This window comes from Ipomoea triloba, chromosome 4 (genome assembly GCF_003576645.1).
Source record: "Ipomoea triloba cultivar NCNSP0323 chromosome 4, ASM357664v1".
Taxonomy (NCBI): domain Eukaryota; kingdom Viridiplantae; phylum Streptophyta; class Magnoliopsida; order Solanales; family Convolvulaceae; genus Ipomoea; species Ipomoea triloba.
Genome location: NC_044919.1, coordinates 4,747,925 through 4,765,617, shown reverse-complemented (window position 1 = coordinate 4,765,617; position 17,693 = coordinate 4,747,925). Strand labels below are relative to the sequence as shown.

Below are 17,693 nucleotides of genomic sequence, written 5' to 3'. Positions count from 1 at the left end.
AAGATTTTTGACTTCTTTGGGCGTCTCGTCGCCATATTCCGTTAAAGGAATTGGGCACGTGTCCGAAGTAACACCGATCGGTAGCTCGAACCGACCGGATGTGGTCGGGGCAAAAATGATTGTTGAGCTTTTTCACCTGATCGTCTAACGTTTCGCTAGGTCTAGTTATAGGTTGAAAAAAGTGAGCAATCTAGGTTGGTTACGATCAGATCGAGTTCTACTCGAATACTGGATCGTAGACCAACTAAATGTAGGGGTAGGGAATAATCCCTATTAATAATATAGTAAATGAGCAAATACCAATATTGGTCCCATGAGTATTAGCAAAATGATAATTTTGGTCCACATGTTTAATTTATACCAATTTTCATCAACGACTATTGTTTTAGTATCATTTTCATCTACGATTATAGTTTTAGTGCCAAAAGTCATCGCGTTGGTCACCCATTCGTTTAAAACGTGCAAAAATCTAAAATTTTTAAGAGTATTTTCGTCTTTTTCAACTTAATATCCCAATTTGAGCACGAATAAATGGATTTAAGTCCTAAGATCGATTAAAATTCGTAGTTTTCCTCCTCATCTTACCTTAATTTGAGGAGAACAAATGTGAATTGTGATCGATCTTAAACTTAAAATCTCTTTATTAATGCTCAAATTGATATATTAAGTCGAAGAGAACAAAAATATCTTTAAAAATTTTAGATTTCGGCACATTTTAAACGGATGTGTGACAGACGCGATGAATTTTGATACTAAAATAATAGTCGTGAATGAAAATTGATACTAAAACAATAGTCGTGGATGAAAATTGGTAAAAATTAAAGATTTAGACTAAAATTGTCATTTTGTTAATACTCGTGGGACTAAAAGTGATATTTGCTCTATAGTAAATCGTAGATGATAACGTGCTATTTAAATTCTTTTAAATACATTTTATTTTGACTTCTTTACGTACTAAATACCCAAACTGGTCTAACGCATCTTCCATTAGATATTCTATATGAGATTTTTTTTTCCTTCTTTTAACAAGAAAAAACTAATGAAGAATTTCGACCTTAAAAAAAAAAAAAAAAAAAAAAAACACGCCATGCTCTGTAACTCTGTATTATCTAAAAAGTCGAAAATAGGAAAAATAATAATAAAAAATCTGAAGGGCGCAAAATTCTACTGTGCATATAAAAATAGAAGGTGGCCATTATTGTTTAGTTAAATTTAGAAAGACGATAAAGAGAAGGAGAATAAGGAGAGCGCACAGGACGAGAATTACGGAGGGACGTCTTGACAGGTGGTGTGGAGTATGGAATCTGCGGACTCCACCACCACCGCATCCGCCGCGGCCACCACCTTCGACGCCGTCGTTTCTCAGGTACCTCCCCGTCCTCATACCGTTGACTATCGTGTTTTTCTAAAATAACCTGCGCAAACTCTCTGATTTTCTTACTTTTTGTTTCTAATAATTTGACCAGTCTTTTTTTTTTTTTTTTTTTTTTTTTTTTTTTTTTTTTTAATTTTTAAAATTTTTATTTTCGTGTTAATGCATGTGAATCGAATTTAGGATTTTTATGTTACATTTAGTTTGACATGGGATTGTATAAATTTATTTGATTTATTTTTTAATGTTATTTTGAATTAATTAAGGATATGCTTCTTGCTGAATGTTTGTTTTTTAGAGAAATCTTTCCCTAAGCTAAGTATTTGTCGTGTTAAATTTGTCATGGAAAAGTAGAAGGGATGAATGTTTCTAGTTTATGACGTAATTTCATATTGATAAATGAAATAGAAAAAAATAAAAGAGGGGAAGAAAAGAGAGATGAGAACTCACTGCCTTAAAGGCAGTGAAATTTTAACAATATTAAATGATCATGACTGAAAAATTCAATCTTTAATGGAAAAGATTTTCGTATTGGGTGCACTGTCCTTTATGTCCAATTGTTGAGATTGTGTGTTTGTTAGCTAAAAATGATGGGTACTCTGAAAGAAAAAGAAATTAAGTTTGAATCTGGAAACTTTAAATGGTGTATTAAGTATTACTATTGTATTATAGTGTGCAGAAAATACTTTGAATCAAAGTACTGGTGATGAGGGAAGAGAACTAGCGTATCAAAGACTTCCTTATATCAGTTATATGTAATATTTTGGGTTTTCTGGTAAGAAATAAAATGGTGGATTTTCAAGGGAACTGCGTGGATTGGGATTATCAATTTCCAAAAAGATTACAATTCAGTGATTTTAACACACTTATTTGGATTAAGTAAAAGTATTCTGAGTGACTGAGAATGAGTTTTTCTTGTGGAACTATCCTTTTCCAACTTTGACTTTGTTAATAATTTTATTTTTTCACTGACAATGCCCTTATTTTTGAGTTAAAATTACTCCCTGTTAGACCTTCAATAATTCCCATTGATTTATCTACAGTTAACTGCATTAACTCTTGCAAGTGTTATAAGTTTGAAGCTTAATTATGCATTTACATGCAGGAGGAACATTCCATAACATCTGTAAGTGAGGATCATGAGAAGCCATGCTGGGGTTGTGGGCTTCGCTTATTAGTTTCCCCATATGCACCTGCTTTCAAATGTGCTTGGTGCGGAGCTATAACAAATGAAAATGCAGTCAAACGTGATAACAGATGCCTCAAGTGGAAACGCTTGCGAGACCGTTGCTTTGTTATTGTGCTCATCATATTCATGATCTTCATAATATGTAAGTCTGCAAAATTTCATTTTCTCACTGAGTCATGGTTTAAATGTCTTTGCATTGTTACGATAGAAATCATAAGACGGATTGATTCTAAAATGGAAATTAAATTGTAATGGAGAATAAAATTGAGGAGAATGGGTTTTAGAGAAATTTCATTTTTGTTCAGGTATTGCTATTTGGTCTGTATGCATCTTGGTATGTGGATCAACTACAAAAATAATTTACTGAATGCAACTATAAATAGAATTAGTGTTTGACTAATGCTTTCATATTTCTTTATACTCATTTTATCCAGGTTTTCTCTGATGACAAAAGAATTTCTTTTTTTTGGGTGCAAATCACCATTTTTAGGGGATACATTAAATGGCAGCAATATCTAGCTAATTTTGAGGAATTAGTTTATAACTAATGCTTTCATATTTGTAATGATAGATTATAAAATATCAGCTTTAAACTAAACACCTTATGGCAATATTTTACTTCAATATCATTACCATATGGAAGATTGGTATTTGTAAGGGTAATAGTTCAACTGAAAGAATGTCTAAGTTGATTGTCAGGCTTGATGAACAACAAATAATTAGAGAATTTTTTTTTACCAGTGTGTGATTTCGAGGTTGGCCCAGGACACTGGTACTTGCTGCAGAAGTCCCTCTGTGACTGGCACTGGGATGGTCTGCTGCAGATCAGTGTTTGGCACAATTCAGATTGGATGTAATAATTATTTTATATAGAATATCTTGTTAAGATCATTAGGAAAGAAGAAAGTTTCCATTGAAGTGGCGAGTAATGGCGTGTTGCTTATCATAGTGAACATGCAATAACTTCTGAAATGAAATAGCTCTGCTGTGTATTATTGTAGGGCCATTTCCTTGAGCAAAATTCTTCATAAAATGTGCCAACTAATGAATGCTTTTCTATGACCATTTTGTTACCTTAATTTGGTTGATTCAAAACTTCCTGACTTTAATTGATGTGCTGTTCTATATGTTTTCTGGTAGTGCAGGTGGTGGTATTTGGGCCATTTATCCAGTTGTCTTTGCCATCAATTATTATTATGGTGTTCTTCACCTTATAATAGCTGTAACTTTGTCCATATCTACCATATCTACATTTAGCTTCACTGCATTTCGATCTGCTGGTGCTCCTCCGAACATATTGTGGGGCAGCTATCCTGCAGTGAGGAAAGGAGGACTTGAGAACTATACATTCTGTCTGTATTGCTTAAGGCCAAAGTCACCTAGGACACACCACTGCCGTTCTTGTGGGACCTGTGTTTTAGATATGGATCATCACTGCCCATTTGTAAGTATTCTTATTGATTATATTATATGTATGTTGTTTTTACTTTATTATTTATTTCTATCGTCGATTCTTATTTTTTATCTGCTGAATAAATTTACTTATCAAAAAAGATTATTGTTCTGATCATATCATCATTACCATTGCACTTTGGAGCAAAATGTTTTCTTTGTTCAGAGCGTTGTGCGCTCAAATTTATACGTATGTATGTATATGTATGTGTGTGCAGGGTTTGTTTTGTAGTTCTTGTATATATGGAAGAAACCAAGGACAATATGAATGATATCAATGGATATGTGACTTTTTTTTTCTTATATACAACTAAGTATGTGATACTTGAATAGGCGTCTGAATTTTTTTCTTATACACCAGTTTCTATACATTAGACCTGTTTCACATGCTACTTATATAGTTTTCTTATGTAATATTGTGCTTCCAAATATAAATTGCACGCCTTCATGGTTCTTGACTCGATTCCCTACTTTAATTTGGGAAGGTTGGTCTTTGTAGGGGCGGGCGGGGTAGGGGGTTAGTGAATGAAAGTTGTTGTATCTTAACCCAAGGAATAACGATCTCTCACCGTTGGTTTTGTCAGATTGGCAATTGTGTTGGTGCAGCAAACCACCGATTCTTCATCTTGTTCCTCATTTCAGCGGTCACCAGCACAGTCTACGTTACCTTCATGTCAGCTTACGCAGCGTATCATATTTGGCCGCCATTTAGATATGGCACCGTTATCCCATGGGCCGGAGTTCTTGATCACGAGTTGCTCCTCAGAGCAGTGAGGGAATTTATGATCACCTTTCTAAGTTCTATGCTGTTTCTACCCGCGAGAGCGCTGGTTCTCATGTACCTGTTTATGTCTAGCGTTTCGGTGGAGATAGGCTTAAGCGTGCTCTTATGGCAGCAGCTATGCTACATTTACGAGGGGAAGACGTACTTGAGTCATTTAAGTTCACTGGATAGCGATGAAGCCACAACGAAGGACTGCGAAAATATTATTCGCTTTTTCGGCTGCCCGTATAGTACAAAGAGATATTTGCCTGTGTTTATGAGTTCTAGTAAGAGTCACGAGAAATGAAACATGAAGAGGCTTTTAGCCAATCTCTCTCTCTCTCTTTTGGTTCTTGTATCTCTGTCTCTCCTTTTATTTTATTTTTGTACTCTTTGAACCCCTTGGCTATCTGGGTTCTGTTGTTTGTGTTGCAACCTTTTGTGTTCTGAGAGTATCCCAAAGATTGAGAAATAGATTTTTTTCTTTTTTTTTTTTTACTATAAGATTGAGAAATAGATAGTTTCCCCTTTATACCTTTAATATACAAATAGCGTACCTTCAATATATTAAAAATGTATTTTATGTCAGCGGTATACCTTGCAAAGTGAACTATAATCTACAGTATAATTTGTTCAGTTAGGGTTAGCCAACATAGAATGTATGTTGGCCAAAACACGAATAGATGTGGTGTCACAAATGAGTTGGGTAAGGATGTGAGAAGAAAAATGTAATGAGTTCACCACTTTTCATGCGCTCAAAAAAATTCTACCATCAACTAAATATTTTCATTTATCCTAAAAGGGATGACAAAATAGGTAGAATACAATTCTTATAAATCGTATTTAAATATCACAAATTTAATTCTTGATAACACCCTTGACTCCTTGAGTAGTAATTAAGGGTTTCTCCCGTCACTCAGTTCTTTGGCAAGTTGACTTTCTTTTTGGGAGGGGAAAGAGAGGGAGGGTGAATTTTATTGGACTTTTTGGTGTGCAGTTGCCAGTTGCCAACCATGTGTTGAGGATAAGGCCATACCATTGGCCATTACCATAGAAAGATAAAAAAGCAGGAAATTGGATATCTTCAAGAATTAAAGATGAATACAATTCCCAGTACTAGGCCATTTGAAGCTAAATCCTTGAACATTTTCCCAAGAGCCACCACCAACAGTTCAGCTTCACAGTCTTCTTCACCTAAAAGAAATGACCACCTCCCTTTGGTAACACCTCACTTCCCAACATTATATTGCTCACCATTTTGTTCATTCTTCACATTTATGCCTATATAAATGTCATATATAGATACATATACTCACTGTTATTATTATTTCTAGATAAAGAAAAAGATTCAAAGGCCGGGGCGCCGCCTGATAACTGTATCTACATCAGATGGAAAATGGCAAGGAAGCTGGAACTCTGACTACACCTTCACTCTCAGGGATCTCCACCTTCAAGAGCTAGCAGAAGACATCAATCAAGATGCCCAAGTTTCTGTTACTCTCTGCATTCACAAGGTTCATATTTTCATCTGATCAGCCTTAGTTAATAGTTAGTACCACACCATTAACAGTAAAGACTGCTCTTTTGTTGCAATCCATAATGGTGTGATAGTAATATGTCCAAAGAAAACAAATGGGGCCCACATGTGCAGCTCCACCAGAGCTGAAGACCAATGATCGAGTTCTAATAGTGGCTGTGTGGGAGCAACCTCTCAAATGGGGGCTCTTGTGCGTAATGAACAAAAGTCTAGTATCTGTTGATCAGTTGAGTCACCATGAATTACCCTCCGCAACCCTGTTGTGGGAGTGTCCGGCTGGGCAATTTCACCTTTTGTCTCAAAGAAAAAAAATTGCAGTGTGGGTGAAATAGCTAGAAGTGAAGCTAAACCAGGAATTTAATTTGTTTATATTATCAGCATACAGGCTTTGGTCTCTCTGTGGATGGTAGGGTCTTAGCATCCTTCACCAGAAAATGCAGCAACTGCTCCTCACCTTTCTGCAGAGAGGTACTTCAACTATTCAATAATGTAATTTGCTAAAGCATTCATCATAGCTTTTCATCATTCTATTATAAAGATCCCGAGCCGATTTGGGTGACGAGGAAAAATCACATACTATCTGATCGTATGCACTGGGTAAATCCCGACCCTAGCTGGCAAAAGACCACAAGGAGTTAAATCAGCTTAGGTTGTCTATATCTGACTAGTTCAAACTAAGAAAGTCAATAGGCTGTTTCCAAAAAAAAAGAAGAAAGTCAATAGGCTCCCCCGTTGGGAGTCGAATAATTTTGTGGTTACCAAGTCGATGGTCTGACCAATTTGGCTAGAGTTGCCTTCTAAAGATCCCGTTTTTGAAGCATGGATGATTATTATGTATAAATGGCTTAAATAATCCTTTTTTTTAGTACTACTGACTCTGTTACAATGTAGTATCTTCATAGCTACTTGCTCAACACAAAGAGTCAACGGTCGCCTGAGGTGTGCCATTAGACCACAAGGTCTTTGGCTGGCTTAAATAATCCAAACTTGTAGAAAAGTGGATTATTTTTAGTCTTCATTTTGGTAATCTAGCTTTACTAATGTGCATTAAGTATTGCCTTCCTTTGATTTCTGTACTGTAACATGCCTAATTATACTTTGGCTGCTCTCAGATTGATGCGAATTTTAACGTTTGGGTTCTGCCAAGCAGGCCAAAGGCCTCTGCTCAGGAACTCCCCTTTCTAGGCTACGAAGATCCCTCAGTAAGTCGTTATTAGTGCTGCTTTCTGTACCAGACAGTACACAAATAACACAGACAAGTTTTTCATGTGTGACTATCAGGTTATCTATGTGAAGCCGGGACATGAAGCCAACCTTGATTCACTCGTACAGGACACAGTTCGGCTTGCAACCTCGGTGAAGGTATATATGCATAGATATGCAAAACTGAACAAAAATCTTTAAGAAAAATGCTACTACTTCTTGGGCGGAGGTTGGCGAAAGGGTCAAGTCCAACACCTTGCCTCTCGAAAATGTAGTGGAAAAAAATATAGTTGTGCCTCCGTTACAAGCTATAGCTTTTGACATAGTAGCAAGAGCTTGATCTTAACAAGTGGTATCAAACCCAGTCCAGCTATCAGGCCTCGGCCCAACACCCTGGTGGCTAGGAGAATTGTTGGGCAGAGGCCTGAAGGGTCATTGGTAAGCACCATGCCTCTTGAAAATGTGACGGTATATAGGGAAATAAATTTACGCCTTCGCTATAAACTATAACTTTTGGCGTAGTGATAAGCGTTTGATCCTAACACTCCTCAATGTTCTGCATGTGCTTAACTTGCTGGTTTTTCCTTTCTGTAGGAGACTTGTTCAGAGTCTTGTGAGAAGTCTGAACCTAAATTGCAGTGTAAGAACCCTAAAAGATGCAAGAACTAATAATCACTCAAAAGCTTAGCTGTTACTGAAGCAATTTGTTTTTGTGTATTGCAGTTTTGGATAAACAGAATGCTGCCCCAGTTAATAGGAGGTGGTCTAGATTGTTGGAGCTAAAAAATGCAGGCTTATGAAACATGTACATTTATTAATAGCTCATTTATTTGTGTAGAAAGTGATATATATGTAAACCTAATAGATATAAAGTAGCAAAGCTGAGTGAATAAAATGGCAACGCTGATGAGGAATAATGTTCCTTCAGACTTGTATAGGCTCATAATATACCAAGTGCATTTTCAAGGGATGGATTTGCATGACTTCGGTATTTGCATGACATGTTAACACAAAACCAGACATGAAAATAATATGTTACTATTTAGGCCTAATAAGTTTAATCTTGAACCTTCTCAGATGCACTGAAAAAAGAAATGATGCCAAAATTCACCTTGCAAAAATTGCCAAAAGAAAGTCTTGTTAGGACTTAGGACAAAATAAATTGATCAATTCAGGAAAAGGTTAAAGCAAAATTCTCCACAAGCAATAGATAAATCAATGTCAGATGTGAAAAACCACTATTTCCTTCATTGTAGTCAAAACTGGATAAACTCAGAATGAAGCAATCATACATATTATGTGAGAGGAAAAAAAAAATCTTATGTACAGCTGTGATACAAGTGGTTATACTGTAGGCTATGCTAATCCTACATGGGTCTTGAATCTTTGATCACCCTACTTTTGATGGTTTAGTTTACATTAGAGGCCAACCTAGTTGCTCCTCGGTACCTTTGCTCAGAGTCCAAGCTCCTTCAATAATCTCGTTAACTAGTTGGTCCCCATCCCATCTCGAAAATCCCACAAAGAACCAAACATCATGGACAGATTTGTTTCCCGCTTTCGCTTCATCTAGTAAACGGAGTGTAGCTTCTTGATCAAGAAAGTAGATGTTTGGAAGGACTTCCGGATTATGATCTTCAATAATTCTTTTTGACAAAGCCACAAGAGGCATTCCGCGTCTGAGTACGGGACCACCAAAAGATAGAGGAGTTGCCTTAAGAAATTCTAAACCTTCCTCGATTTCATCCATAGACTCCCATTTGATCTGCTTATTCACAATTAGACCTTGAAATCCTAAGCTCTGATTTCCTTTCACAATGAGAATTATGGATTCACCAAATGGATGAGAATTCAGAAGCATGTCTGTTGCAATTAGCATGGAACCAACCACCACTTGAAGGGGCGTTTGATGGCCATTCAGAGAACTTACTATTTGTCTGTGCTTGGCCCCTAAATTTGGCATTCTATCTTTAAGTAAAACTTCATGGTATAAATTTTTCAGGAGAGGAGCATCTTTTTGTAAGTTCTGGTCCAATTCTTCCTCTCCAGCTCCAGTCCTTAAAGAGTCTAAAACGAAAATGCATAAACATTCAACATCAAATCATTAAAAATTAAAAACCAAGAATTTCAAACATTGCCAAGGACCTTGTATGTATAAACAAAAACAAAAAATTGCGAACACTAATAATAGAAAGCTTTTAATTGAGATTCCCAACATGATGCAACACATCAGTTTGTAGGGGTTGCAAAGAAAAGAAAATCCATCTATGATAGAAATTAAAAATGTTGTGAAAATTGGAAATAAAACATTACAAGAGAAATGAGAATTGCCCTGAATCTAAGTGTCTCCCCTAAAGGAGGAGCGGAGATTGTAATTCATTGGACTATAAGGGTATGAGTTAGACTAGCTAATTGATTAGATTCAATCTTTTAATACAATAAAGCCCATGTGCATTATAGCTCAATTGAGTGACCTTGGCCCAATCTTAGATTACAAGAGGTACCATCTAACTTTTGTTAGTTAATTATTAATTACTTATGACTTCCGAAAGAAACTATGAATTTATTACTTGCACGCATTGTTGCAAAAATCGCGCCTAGGTGCCGATTAATCGGCGCTAGGCGCTTAGAATATCACTGTAATCGGTGTTCTAGCCGCCGACTAGGCTGCCTAGTTTGCCAGTTAGCTATTGTTCCAGGTGCGTTTTTTTAAGGGTTATTTCGCGCAAAACGACATCATTTTGAGCAAAATAACCCTAAATCGTTCAAAAAAAGTCAGTTTGGCCTTGATGATTTTCTATATGATTCTATGATTTGATTTGGAAGTTTGGAACTAAGTTGATACTTGGTGAGTTGTGACTTCGTGGAATTGTGTTTTGATTCTTTAAATCTTTATACAATTTACAATTCTAGACGCTTTTTAGGTTAATATTTAATATTTTAGTATTAACTAGTAAAGTATTAAATAGTTTATAATTATCAAGTCTTTAAAAAAAAAAAAAAAGCGTCCGAAGAGTGCCTAGCGATTTTTTCGACAGTGCTTGCACGTAGTACCTATGTATTAAATATTAGCTCTATCTTTATCGCCTATGTTCTATTCATTCCTAATCTTGTTTTTATGCTTGATCCAACAGAGAATAATCAATTCACTTATTGGACTATTTAGCTCACTTGTCCATCCCTATATCTTATGGATTTGTAGGTAGATTTTGGGAAGTAGAGGTGAATAATAAGCTTGGCCTTGAAGGTGGCGTTAGGACACTGATAAATAAGTGATAGTGTCCTGTGTTAATCATGAATTTTGGAAGGATTATTAGGGGCCAACTTGTATTCCGGTGTTTATGACTTTATGTAGTGTATTTTTGGGCAATACTATGACATGAATGTGTACCTTCTATCCTGAAGTTAAGCTATCTATTGGGGAAATGATATTTTGATTAGTGATATCTACTTTTTTTCATGTGGGTTAGAGTGTGTATATAATGTTCGTGGTACTTTCCTTGTGTTGTGCATGTTTAAGCAGGCTTTACATTAGGCTTCATAATGCTAGCTATGTCTTTGTAACATTGCTGGGCCATGCTTCACCATTTCAGTTTCAGAGCATGATAGAGTTGTCTAAGCAGGTTTTGTATTATACTAGCTGTCTTTGTAATATGGCCAGGTCATGCTTCGGTTTTGGGGGCATGACATTGAAATAAGGGAGAAGTGAAATCAATAACTACTTTGTGATTTTTGCATAACTTGGAAAATATTATTGTGTTAAACACCTGAGATATTAATTTAAAATTTTGCTTAAAAAATTGCTCATTTTAGTGAGAATTTCTTTACTGTTTTCTAGTAGCTAATGACTTATTTAAAAAAGATACTCATCAAGTTGGCAAAAGTGAAGATTAGTGTATGTTTATTACTTTTATGATAAAAATTATATATTCATTATTTATAATTGCAGTATCTATTTCAGTCTTTTACTAAGTTTACCATATCGATGCAACAGAGATATCTACTGAAATTTCCAACTCTAAGGTTGTTGATGAAGAACTACTTTAAGAAAATTGTTTTTTGGGAATACAGTAATTTACTTTTTTGATCTCTACAGGTGGGCAAAAGGTAAGGGGTAAGGCAAGCAGAGGAAGCAAATTCAAGAAAGCTTACCTTTCTCCCTAACAAGACCAGACGAATCATTGCCATGTTCTTTAAGAAACTTAATGATCTCATATACAGCTACATCTCCTTTATAGAGGACAGCATTCTTGCTCTCAGCTGGAAATAATAGTAGCAATGGATAAACTTCTCTCTGCATATTTTAGACACAAGTACAGCATATAAGAACATGAGTAAAGTTTACTCTGCTAGTCAGATATAAAGATACAAATAACAATATTATCAAATAATAGCACTCATTCAGTCATTTGAAATAAGAAAGTTATATTATTTAAGAGATCATATCACTAAGCATCAACAACGACAGGAAGAATAATAGTTTGTCATCAATGAACTATGCATAAAAATAGACAGGAGTGTGGTGGTGGGGAAAACCACTATCAATGTTTAACATTTCAGTCTCCTGAATACTCCGATTGCACAAAAATTGAGAAGAAAATTACCATATGTGGCACCAATAATTAAAGCATATGTGCCTAAAGCATAACATGTAAGACAAAATGATAAGCATCGCTATTGACTCAAGGGTAATTTGGAGAACACTGTTCATTTTTGTGTGGACAAAAACAATATGCTCATACCTGAACCAGTGGTTTCAGGATCAAACTGCAGTCATTTAATGTACAGTCCATCAAGTAAACCAAGGGAAGCTTCACCAAGGCATTTGTCAGACCATCTGTCACAAGTTCACCAAAAGGATGGATTGCACTATAATTAGATCCCAAAGATTTATTGTAGCAAGTCAAGATCATTTAATTTCTCTCCATTTATAATGATGATGATGATGATGATGATAAGTCAAGGTCATTTAACCATGCAGACTGTAGATTTCTCTTTAGTAGAAAACATGGAGTAACACCTTAATTCATAACCAAGGCTGCATATCCCTATAAGTGACAATAAATAAATGAATAAACCTTATTGGCAAATCAATTTTTTTTTATTTAAGATGGACTGTTTTATCGCATGCACTACATATTTATGTGGATTCTAAGCACAAAATTGAACAGCTTCTAATGCTTATTTGATTTTTCTCTTTCCAATTAATTTGAAGACATTCAAGCTAATGAGGCTGAATTATATAGAAAAGGTTGCTCGAGGAAAAAGAACCAGCCAGTTAACCTAGGTGGTGTCACTGGATACTCCATTACAAAATATAAGATATGGGGGGATATATCACGTATTGATATTGGACTGCACAACTTACCTTCAGTCAATGACATTTTGTTGTCATCAAATGCAGTCTTTAGCATATTTGCATATCCATGGATTGCTCGATATACTTCACGAACAACCAACTCCATCCTCTGGCAAAAACCACACCAACTATTGCTGAAAAGAACCAAGACATCTCGACTCCATGAATTGCTAGCATACATAGGGTCAGAAAGATTTCCAAGAACCAGCTCAGTAAAGCTATTAGCTGTTATTCGAGGTATAGAATCTGCTTCATGAAAGTCCTGATTGACAAATGGTGGATTTGGGGCCACCCTGGGATTTGGAGCAAAAGGCTCAGATTGTTGATATGGAGGAAGACTCTCATTAATAAATCTATCAAGAAACTCGGCTAGCAAAGAATGGCTGAAAACTGCTTCTTCAGCTAAAACATAATGTCGCTGCAAAATTGGGTCTACTATTACTGCAGATGGAATCTTTGACCCCCCAGTTAGGGCTCTAAGCAATCTGTATTGACCATCACAAAAGAAGAACGAACCTCCGAAACTTCTCTCTTGATTTTGCTCATCTACCTCAAGAGTTTTCTCAAAGATCCTCTCATTTTCCGAATTATCTGTGGCATCTTGTACATGAGAATGTTCAATAAAATTCTCGTTATTATTCTGCTGAAATGATTCAGCAGCAGAGAGTTCTGACTGTGCCACATGCTCTCCATAAAAAATATCTGCCTTTTCTGGCATTTGAATCTTATTTAAGTCCAGATTAGCTTCTTGAACAACTACTGGGTCTCCCTCAGAAGGTTGGTCAGACTGAACTTCTGCCTGCGCTGCTAAAGGTTGAGCATATTCTGTGTTAACATTAGAAGGATCATTATGAGAAGACTCTGAATCAAGAGTATCTTTAGACACATTATCTGTGGGGGATCCAGAAACTTGGTCGGAGTGATAACCTTCCTGTACTGCTAAAGTATCACCAAGTTCGATGTTAAGATCTTCAGATAGGAGTTGAAATCCTGCATCTTTTGCTATTGTGCTTAACTTCATCCCCTTCTTTTTCTTAAGTGCATATGTCAATATCTCATGGAGGGAACTACCTTGCAAATCAGCAACAAGGTTTTCAACAGAGACATGCTTCCCCTCATTCATTATAACAATAGACATCTTTTCATTGACATTTATCTTTTGTGCTGCTTGAAAAAGATCTAATCTACGGTGTTTGGAAGCACCCTTCAATTTTTGAATTGCTTCACCAGATCTCTTTTCAGAAATTAAAGTATCTTTTCCACTCCCCATATGAGAATTATGATAATGCAGTGCTAACTCTCTAAAAGCATCCATCGCTTGCTTGCTCTCTTGTCTCAAAGTTGATGAATCTGAAGATCTATCGACAAAAAGAAGCATTGAGGGCTTATTAGCTGGAAGAGTGAGCCCAGGGTCATCTGCATCATTTTCCAGCTGCAGAGTATAAAATGAATCTATAAAATACATGGGATGGAGGAACGAAAAGGTGCAGTACTAACATAAGCTTATTAGCTTAACCAATAACAACCATAGGGTTCATAGATGAACAGTGAAACATGGACCTTTAATATTTGCAATACGATATTAAAAAAATTGGACACACACTCCAAGTAAAAATAAGATCACTATTCCTAGGTTGCTTATATGGAACAGTTCTAGGATAAGAAAAACTTTGGCACATTAATTAAGTCAGACAAATAGCATGACTGCATGAGATATACAACACATGCAGAAAGACACAAAGATGTGCAATCAATGGCTGATATCCTGCTATCTAAAAATAAGCTAGATAAATAGACAATGGACATAAATGGAAAACTTACCTCTGCAACGAGTGATGCTTGGGTCTGTATAATGGTTTTTAGATCATCATCCTCTTTGAGAACATTTGAACAAGTTGGGCATCCAGCAACTTGCAGTGTCATCAACCATGGTCCTGGATCTTCAATATTTAGCACTGAAAGCAGTGATCTATTGGGAACTAGACCAAATTTTAGCCTTTCAGGAGGAAGAAAAAACTCTCTTGTAACTGTCAGGGATTTTTCTAAGAAAGACTTAAAACGTACAAATTCATTAATTTCACAAGAAGATCCACCATGTGTCGTATTTCCAGCATTTGTGAGAGCACTCTCATTCCCTAAAGAAAACTTGTTAAGCTGAGGAATGAAACCAACCCCATCATCAATGTCACAATCCATCTTCTCATTTTCCATCCCCTAGTTTGAGAAACATATACATAAACTTTTAACCATCATGTCAAATGTTCTTTAATCTTTATGCCAATACTGGCCTCATAATGAAAACAACTGCCCACCTTTTGAGCTGTACTCTCATTGGTTGAAATTGTTTCATTTAACTCTTCATTCAAACCTGTCCAAAATTGAACTTTGTTGTCATGATACAACTTCCATGCTACTTCACTCCAATACAGAAATGCCAACATTGCATCAATAAAATTTACTGGTTAACTGTAACAAAATCACAATTAATGTGAATTATCATATTAAGAAGGCAACTCCACGAATTAAAAGATGTTCCCATTAGTCAAATGATCTGAGATTTTTTAATTAATAGTGAATTATTGGTCACTCCCTATGTTTTGCAATGCTTGGAATCAAATTGTCTTACCGTCCAAAATTGTTAGGGAAGTTAATTTTAAGTTGGAGAATAAATTTTGAAATTCAGCAATGTGATACCATAAAACGTTATGGTGCCATTTCTCTAGTGAGTGTTAGCAATGGACTTCAAGAGAGGTAATAATCATCAATATTCACCGATGGTGTATACTTTTGGTTCATTCCTTTGGGAAGGTAAGTTAGCAAAAAATTTAAACAAGAACATGACTGGATACTGTATGTGTTTGCCCACTTCAAAAATGGTCGGAGGTAAGAAAATTTTGTTTCAAGTTAGACCACATAGGTCCCTCCACTGTTTAATAAAATCATGAGGTGCAGGAAAATATATGGCTGCACAACTAATTCTTAATTGGCATTAGATTGAGTGTTTGTGGGTCTGTCAGAATTCAGAAAGATAAAATTTCTCAATAGTAGAGTAGTCACAAACCATCTTTCATTCTTCCAGGAAAAGGAAAGAAATAAATTAAAGCACCAACCCCCTCCAGAAAATAAAAAATAAAAAATAAAATAATAAAGTAAAATAAATTGAAGATGTGATGTATACCAAATCCATTTTCTGTTCCATTATTCTTGCCTGAGGCCAGCACTTTATGAGTCCAACCACAAAATTCTAAGAGAAGTAAAGCCTTGTCAGTTGAACCAAGGAAAGCTTTCAGCTCCTCCGGTGTGTTCAAAGATTTCAGAGGAAGTTCTTCAGGCAATAATGACATAACATAATTGACAGATGATAATATGCTGTGAGCTCTAAGTCTCCCACGATACTTGTAAAACAAGGAATTATGAAAATATAGAACAGAAATTCCAGTGTTAGCACCGAGCGCTTCAGCCAGCATTTTCTCACTGTTCCTAAATAGTACCCTCAGCTTTAGGGAGCCAAATCTACATTGCTCACTATTTACTGCATGACCTAACTGCTTCATAAGGGACCTAGACTCTCCAGACCCTGATCAAGGAGCATTACAATAAATGTTAATAGTAAAGTGGTAAAAACACAGAGCATTTAAGCTAAAGAGATAGGTAGCAATTGCACATTTAAACACCAATAAAGTGAGCAAAGAGAAAGAAACATGCACTACCAGTGAAACATGGGCAAAAGATGATACTAAGTTGCAGCAAACAAATGCAGCATTAATCCGCAACACTAATGTGTGTTTTATCTCTTAAAAGTTGATATTCCCTACCACTCTGATCATGTATTTTCACTGACTTGTTTCATAGATTGCAATTTGGAGTACTCTATCTCACCATATACACAGCATCTGCTTATAGATATTTCATGAGTGCATACATACACAGACCAAGTGGAATTGAGAATTCAATAGATACGCTCATCATCTATGCGTCCCAAATTGTATGGACATTTTCTACATGCACTCCAGATCACGCAAATTGAACAGTCAGTAGTCCATTTGCTACAATCTTTAATACCTTGATAATCTGAATTTGCTCAATCAATTAAAAGTTACTAGCAGTATATTTGTCCAACAACAAAACTTCGGAAAAACACACACACTTGCGAACTAATTGCAATGAATGTTCATATGGTCGGCTACAAGAATTGAAAAAAGAAGTAAATCAAATAAATAAGCTGAAAACAGAGGGGATTGGAAAGAGTTGAGGCTTACAGGGAACGGTGACGAGGAGGAGAAGGTGGGGATGGAGACGGATCTCCGAAGAATAGTTGCGTTTTGTGAGGGTCTGCCATTCCACTAATGGCTGCCTGCCGTCGCACTCCTCCGCCGCAACGGCTGGCCGGAAGAGTGCAGGTAACGGCTGCAGTAGGAGCAGAAGGAAGGTCAGTGTAAGGTTCCTCATCAATTGCCGATGAGCACAAAACATCGGCGACTCCCGTTTGTATTCAGTGCCGAGAACATCAATATCAATATTTACTGAATATTTTTAAAAGATAATTAAAATGAATTTTCCTCTCTTCCGCTCACATATTTTGTACAACGTAGTAATTTATTTATTGAATACGGAGTATTTGTTAACTTAAAAGCATAAAGTTTTAACATATAATGTTATTTGATTTAATAAATTTAATATTTAGTATAAAATATTTAGCACACATTTACTATTTCCATCTTGTGACAGGCAAAATCACCACGAAAAAATAACTGGCAAATAATCACAAAAAAAAAAAAAAAACTTTAATACAAATTTTGTGACTAACAAAACCACGAA

General features: G+C 35.9%; 3 protein-coding genes across 3 annotated transcripts; 2 read left to right on the top strand and 1 right to left on the bottom strand.

The window, feature by feature from the left end:
- The first annotated feature begins 1,200 nt into the window (after window positions 1–1,200).
- LOC116014786 (protein S-acyltransferase 11) lies at window positions 1,201–5,274 on the top strand. Its single transcript, XM_031254736.1, has 4 exons — window positions 1,201–1,366; window positions 2,478–2,703; window positions 3,707–4,005; window positions 4,598–5,274. Exons 1-4 carry the CDS (start codon window positions 1,298–1,300, stop codon window positions 5,081–5,083), a joined length of 1,080 nt encoding a protein of 359 aa, XP_031110596.1. The 5' UTR covers window positions 1,201–1,297; the 3' UTR covers window positions 5,084–5,274.
- A 520-nt stretch (window positions 5,275–5,794) lies between these two features.
- Window positions 5,795–8,499, top strand: LOC116015354 (large ribosomal RNA subunit accumulation protein YCED homolog 2, chloroplastic). The gene is made up of 7 exons (XM_031255393.1): window positions 5,795–5,996; window positions 6,111–6,290; window positions 6,692–6,781; window positions 7,426–7,515; window positions 7,595–7,675; window positions 8,111–8,156; window positions 8,240–8,499. Exons 1-7 carry the CDS (start codon window positions 5,874–5,876, stop codon window positions 8,314–8,316), a joined length of 687 nt encoding a protein of 228 aa, XP_031111253.1. The 5' UTR covers window positions 5,795–5,873; the 3' UTR covers window positions 8,317–8,499.
- Window positions 8,500–8,703: 204 nt separating this feature from the next.
- Window positions 8,704–17,461, bottom strand: LOC116015353. The gene is made up of 8 exons (XM_031255392.1): window positions 17,135–17,461; window positions 16,054–16,452; window positions 15,188–15,243; window positions 14,697–15,089; window positions 12,885–14,307; window positions 12,259–12,353; window positions 11,669–11,810; window positions 8,704–9,583 (listed from the first exon to the last, which is right to left on the bottom strand). The coding sequence occupies exons 1-8, from the start codon at window positions 17,346–17,348 to the stop codon at window positions 8,931–8,933; spliced, it is 3,375 nt and encodes a 1,124-aa protein (XP_031111252.1). The 5' UTR covers window positions 17,349–17,461; the 3' UTR covers window positions 8,704–8,930.
- Window positions 17,462–17,693: the final 232 nt, after the last annotated feature.

Bases quoted from the DNA above. Each gene is read 5' to 3' on its own strand.
- LOC116015353 (XM_031255392.1), bottom strand. From the start codon at position 17,348: ATGTTTTGTGCTCATCGGCAATTGATGAGGAACCTTACACTGACCTTC. The intron at 15,090-15,187 runs GTGGGCAGTTGT...TTCTCAAACTAG, and splicing joins ATGAGAGTACAGCTCAAAAG to GGGATGGAAAATGAGAAGAT. The intron at 11,811-12,258 runs GTATGAGCATAT...TAAAATATGCAG, and splicing joins TCCTGAAACCACTGGTTCAG to AGAGAAGTTTATCCATTGCT.
- LOC116015354 (XM_031255393.1), top strand. From the start codon at position 5,874: ATGAATACAATTCCCAGTACTAGGCCATTTGAAGCTAAATCCTTGAAC. The intron at 5,997-6,110 runs GTAACACCTCAC...TATTATTTCTAG, and splicing joins GAAATGACCACCTCCCTTTG to ATAAAGAAAAAGATTCAAAG. The intron at 8,157-8,239 runs GTAAGAACCCTA...TGTGTATTGCAG, and splicing joins GTCTGAACCTAAATTGCAGT to TTTTGGATAAACAGAATGCT.
- LOC116014786 (XM_031254736.1), top strand. From the start codon at position 1,298: ATGGAATCTGCGGACTCCACCACCACCGCATCCGCCGCGGCCACCACC. The intron at 1,367-2,477 runs GTACCTCCCCGT...ATTTACATGCAG, and splicing joins TCGACGCCGTCGTTTCTCAG to GAGGAACATTCCATAACATC. The intron at 2,704-3,706 runs GTAAGTCTGCAA...CTGGTAGTGCAG, and splicing joins ATTCATGATCTTCATAATAT to GTGGTGGTATTTGGGCCATT.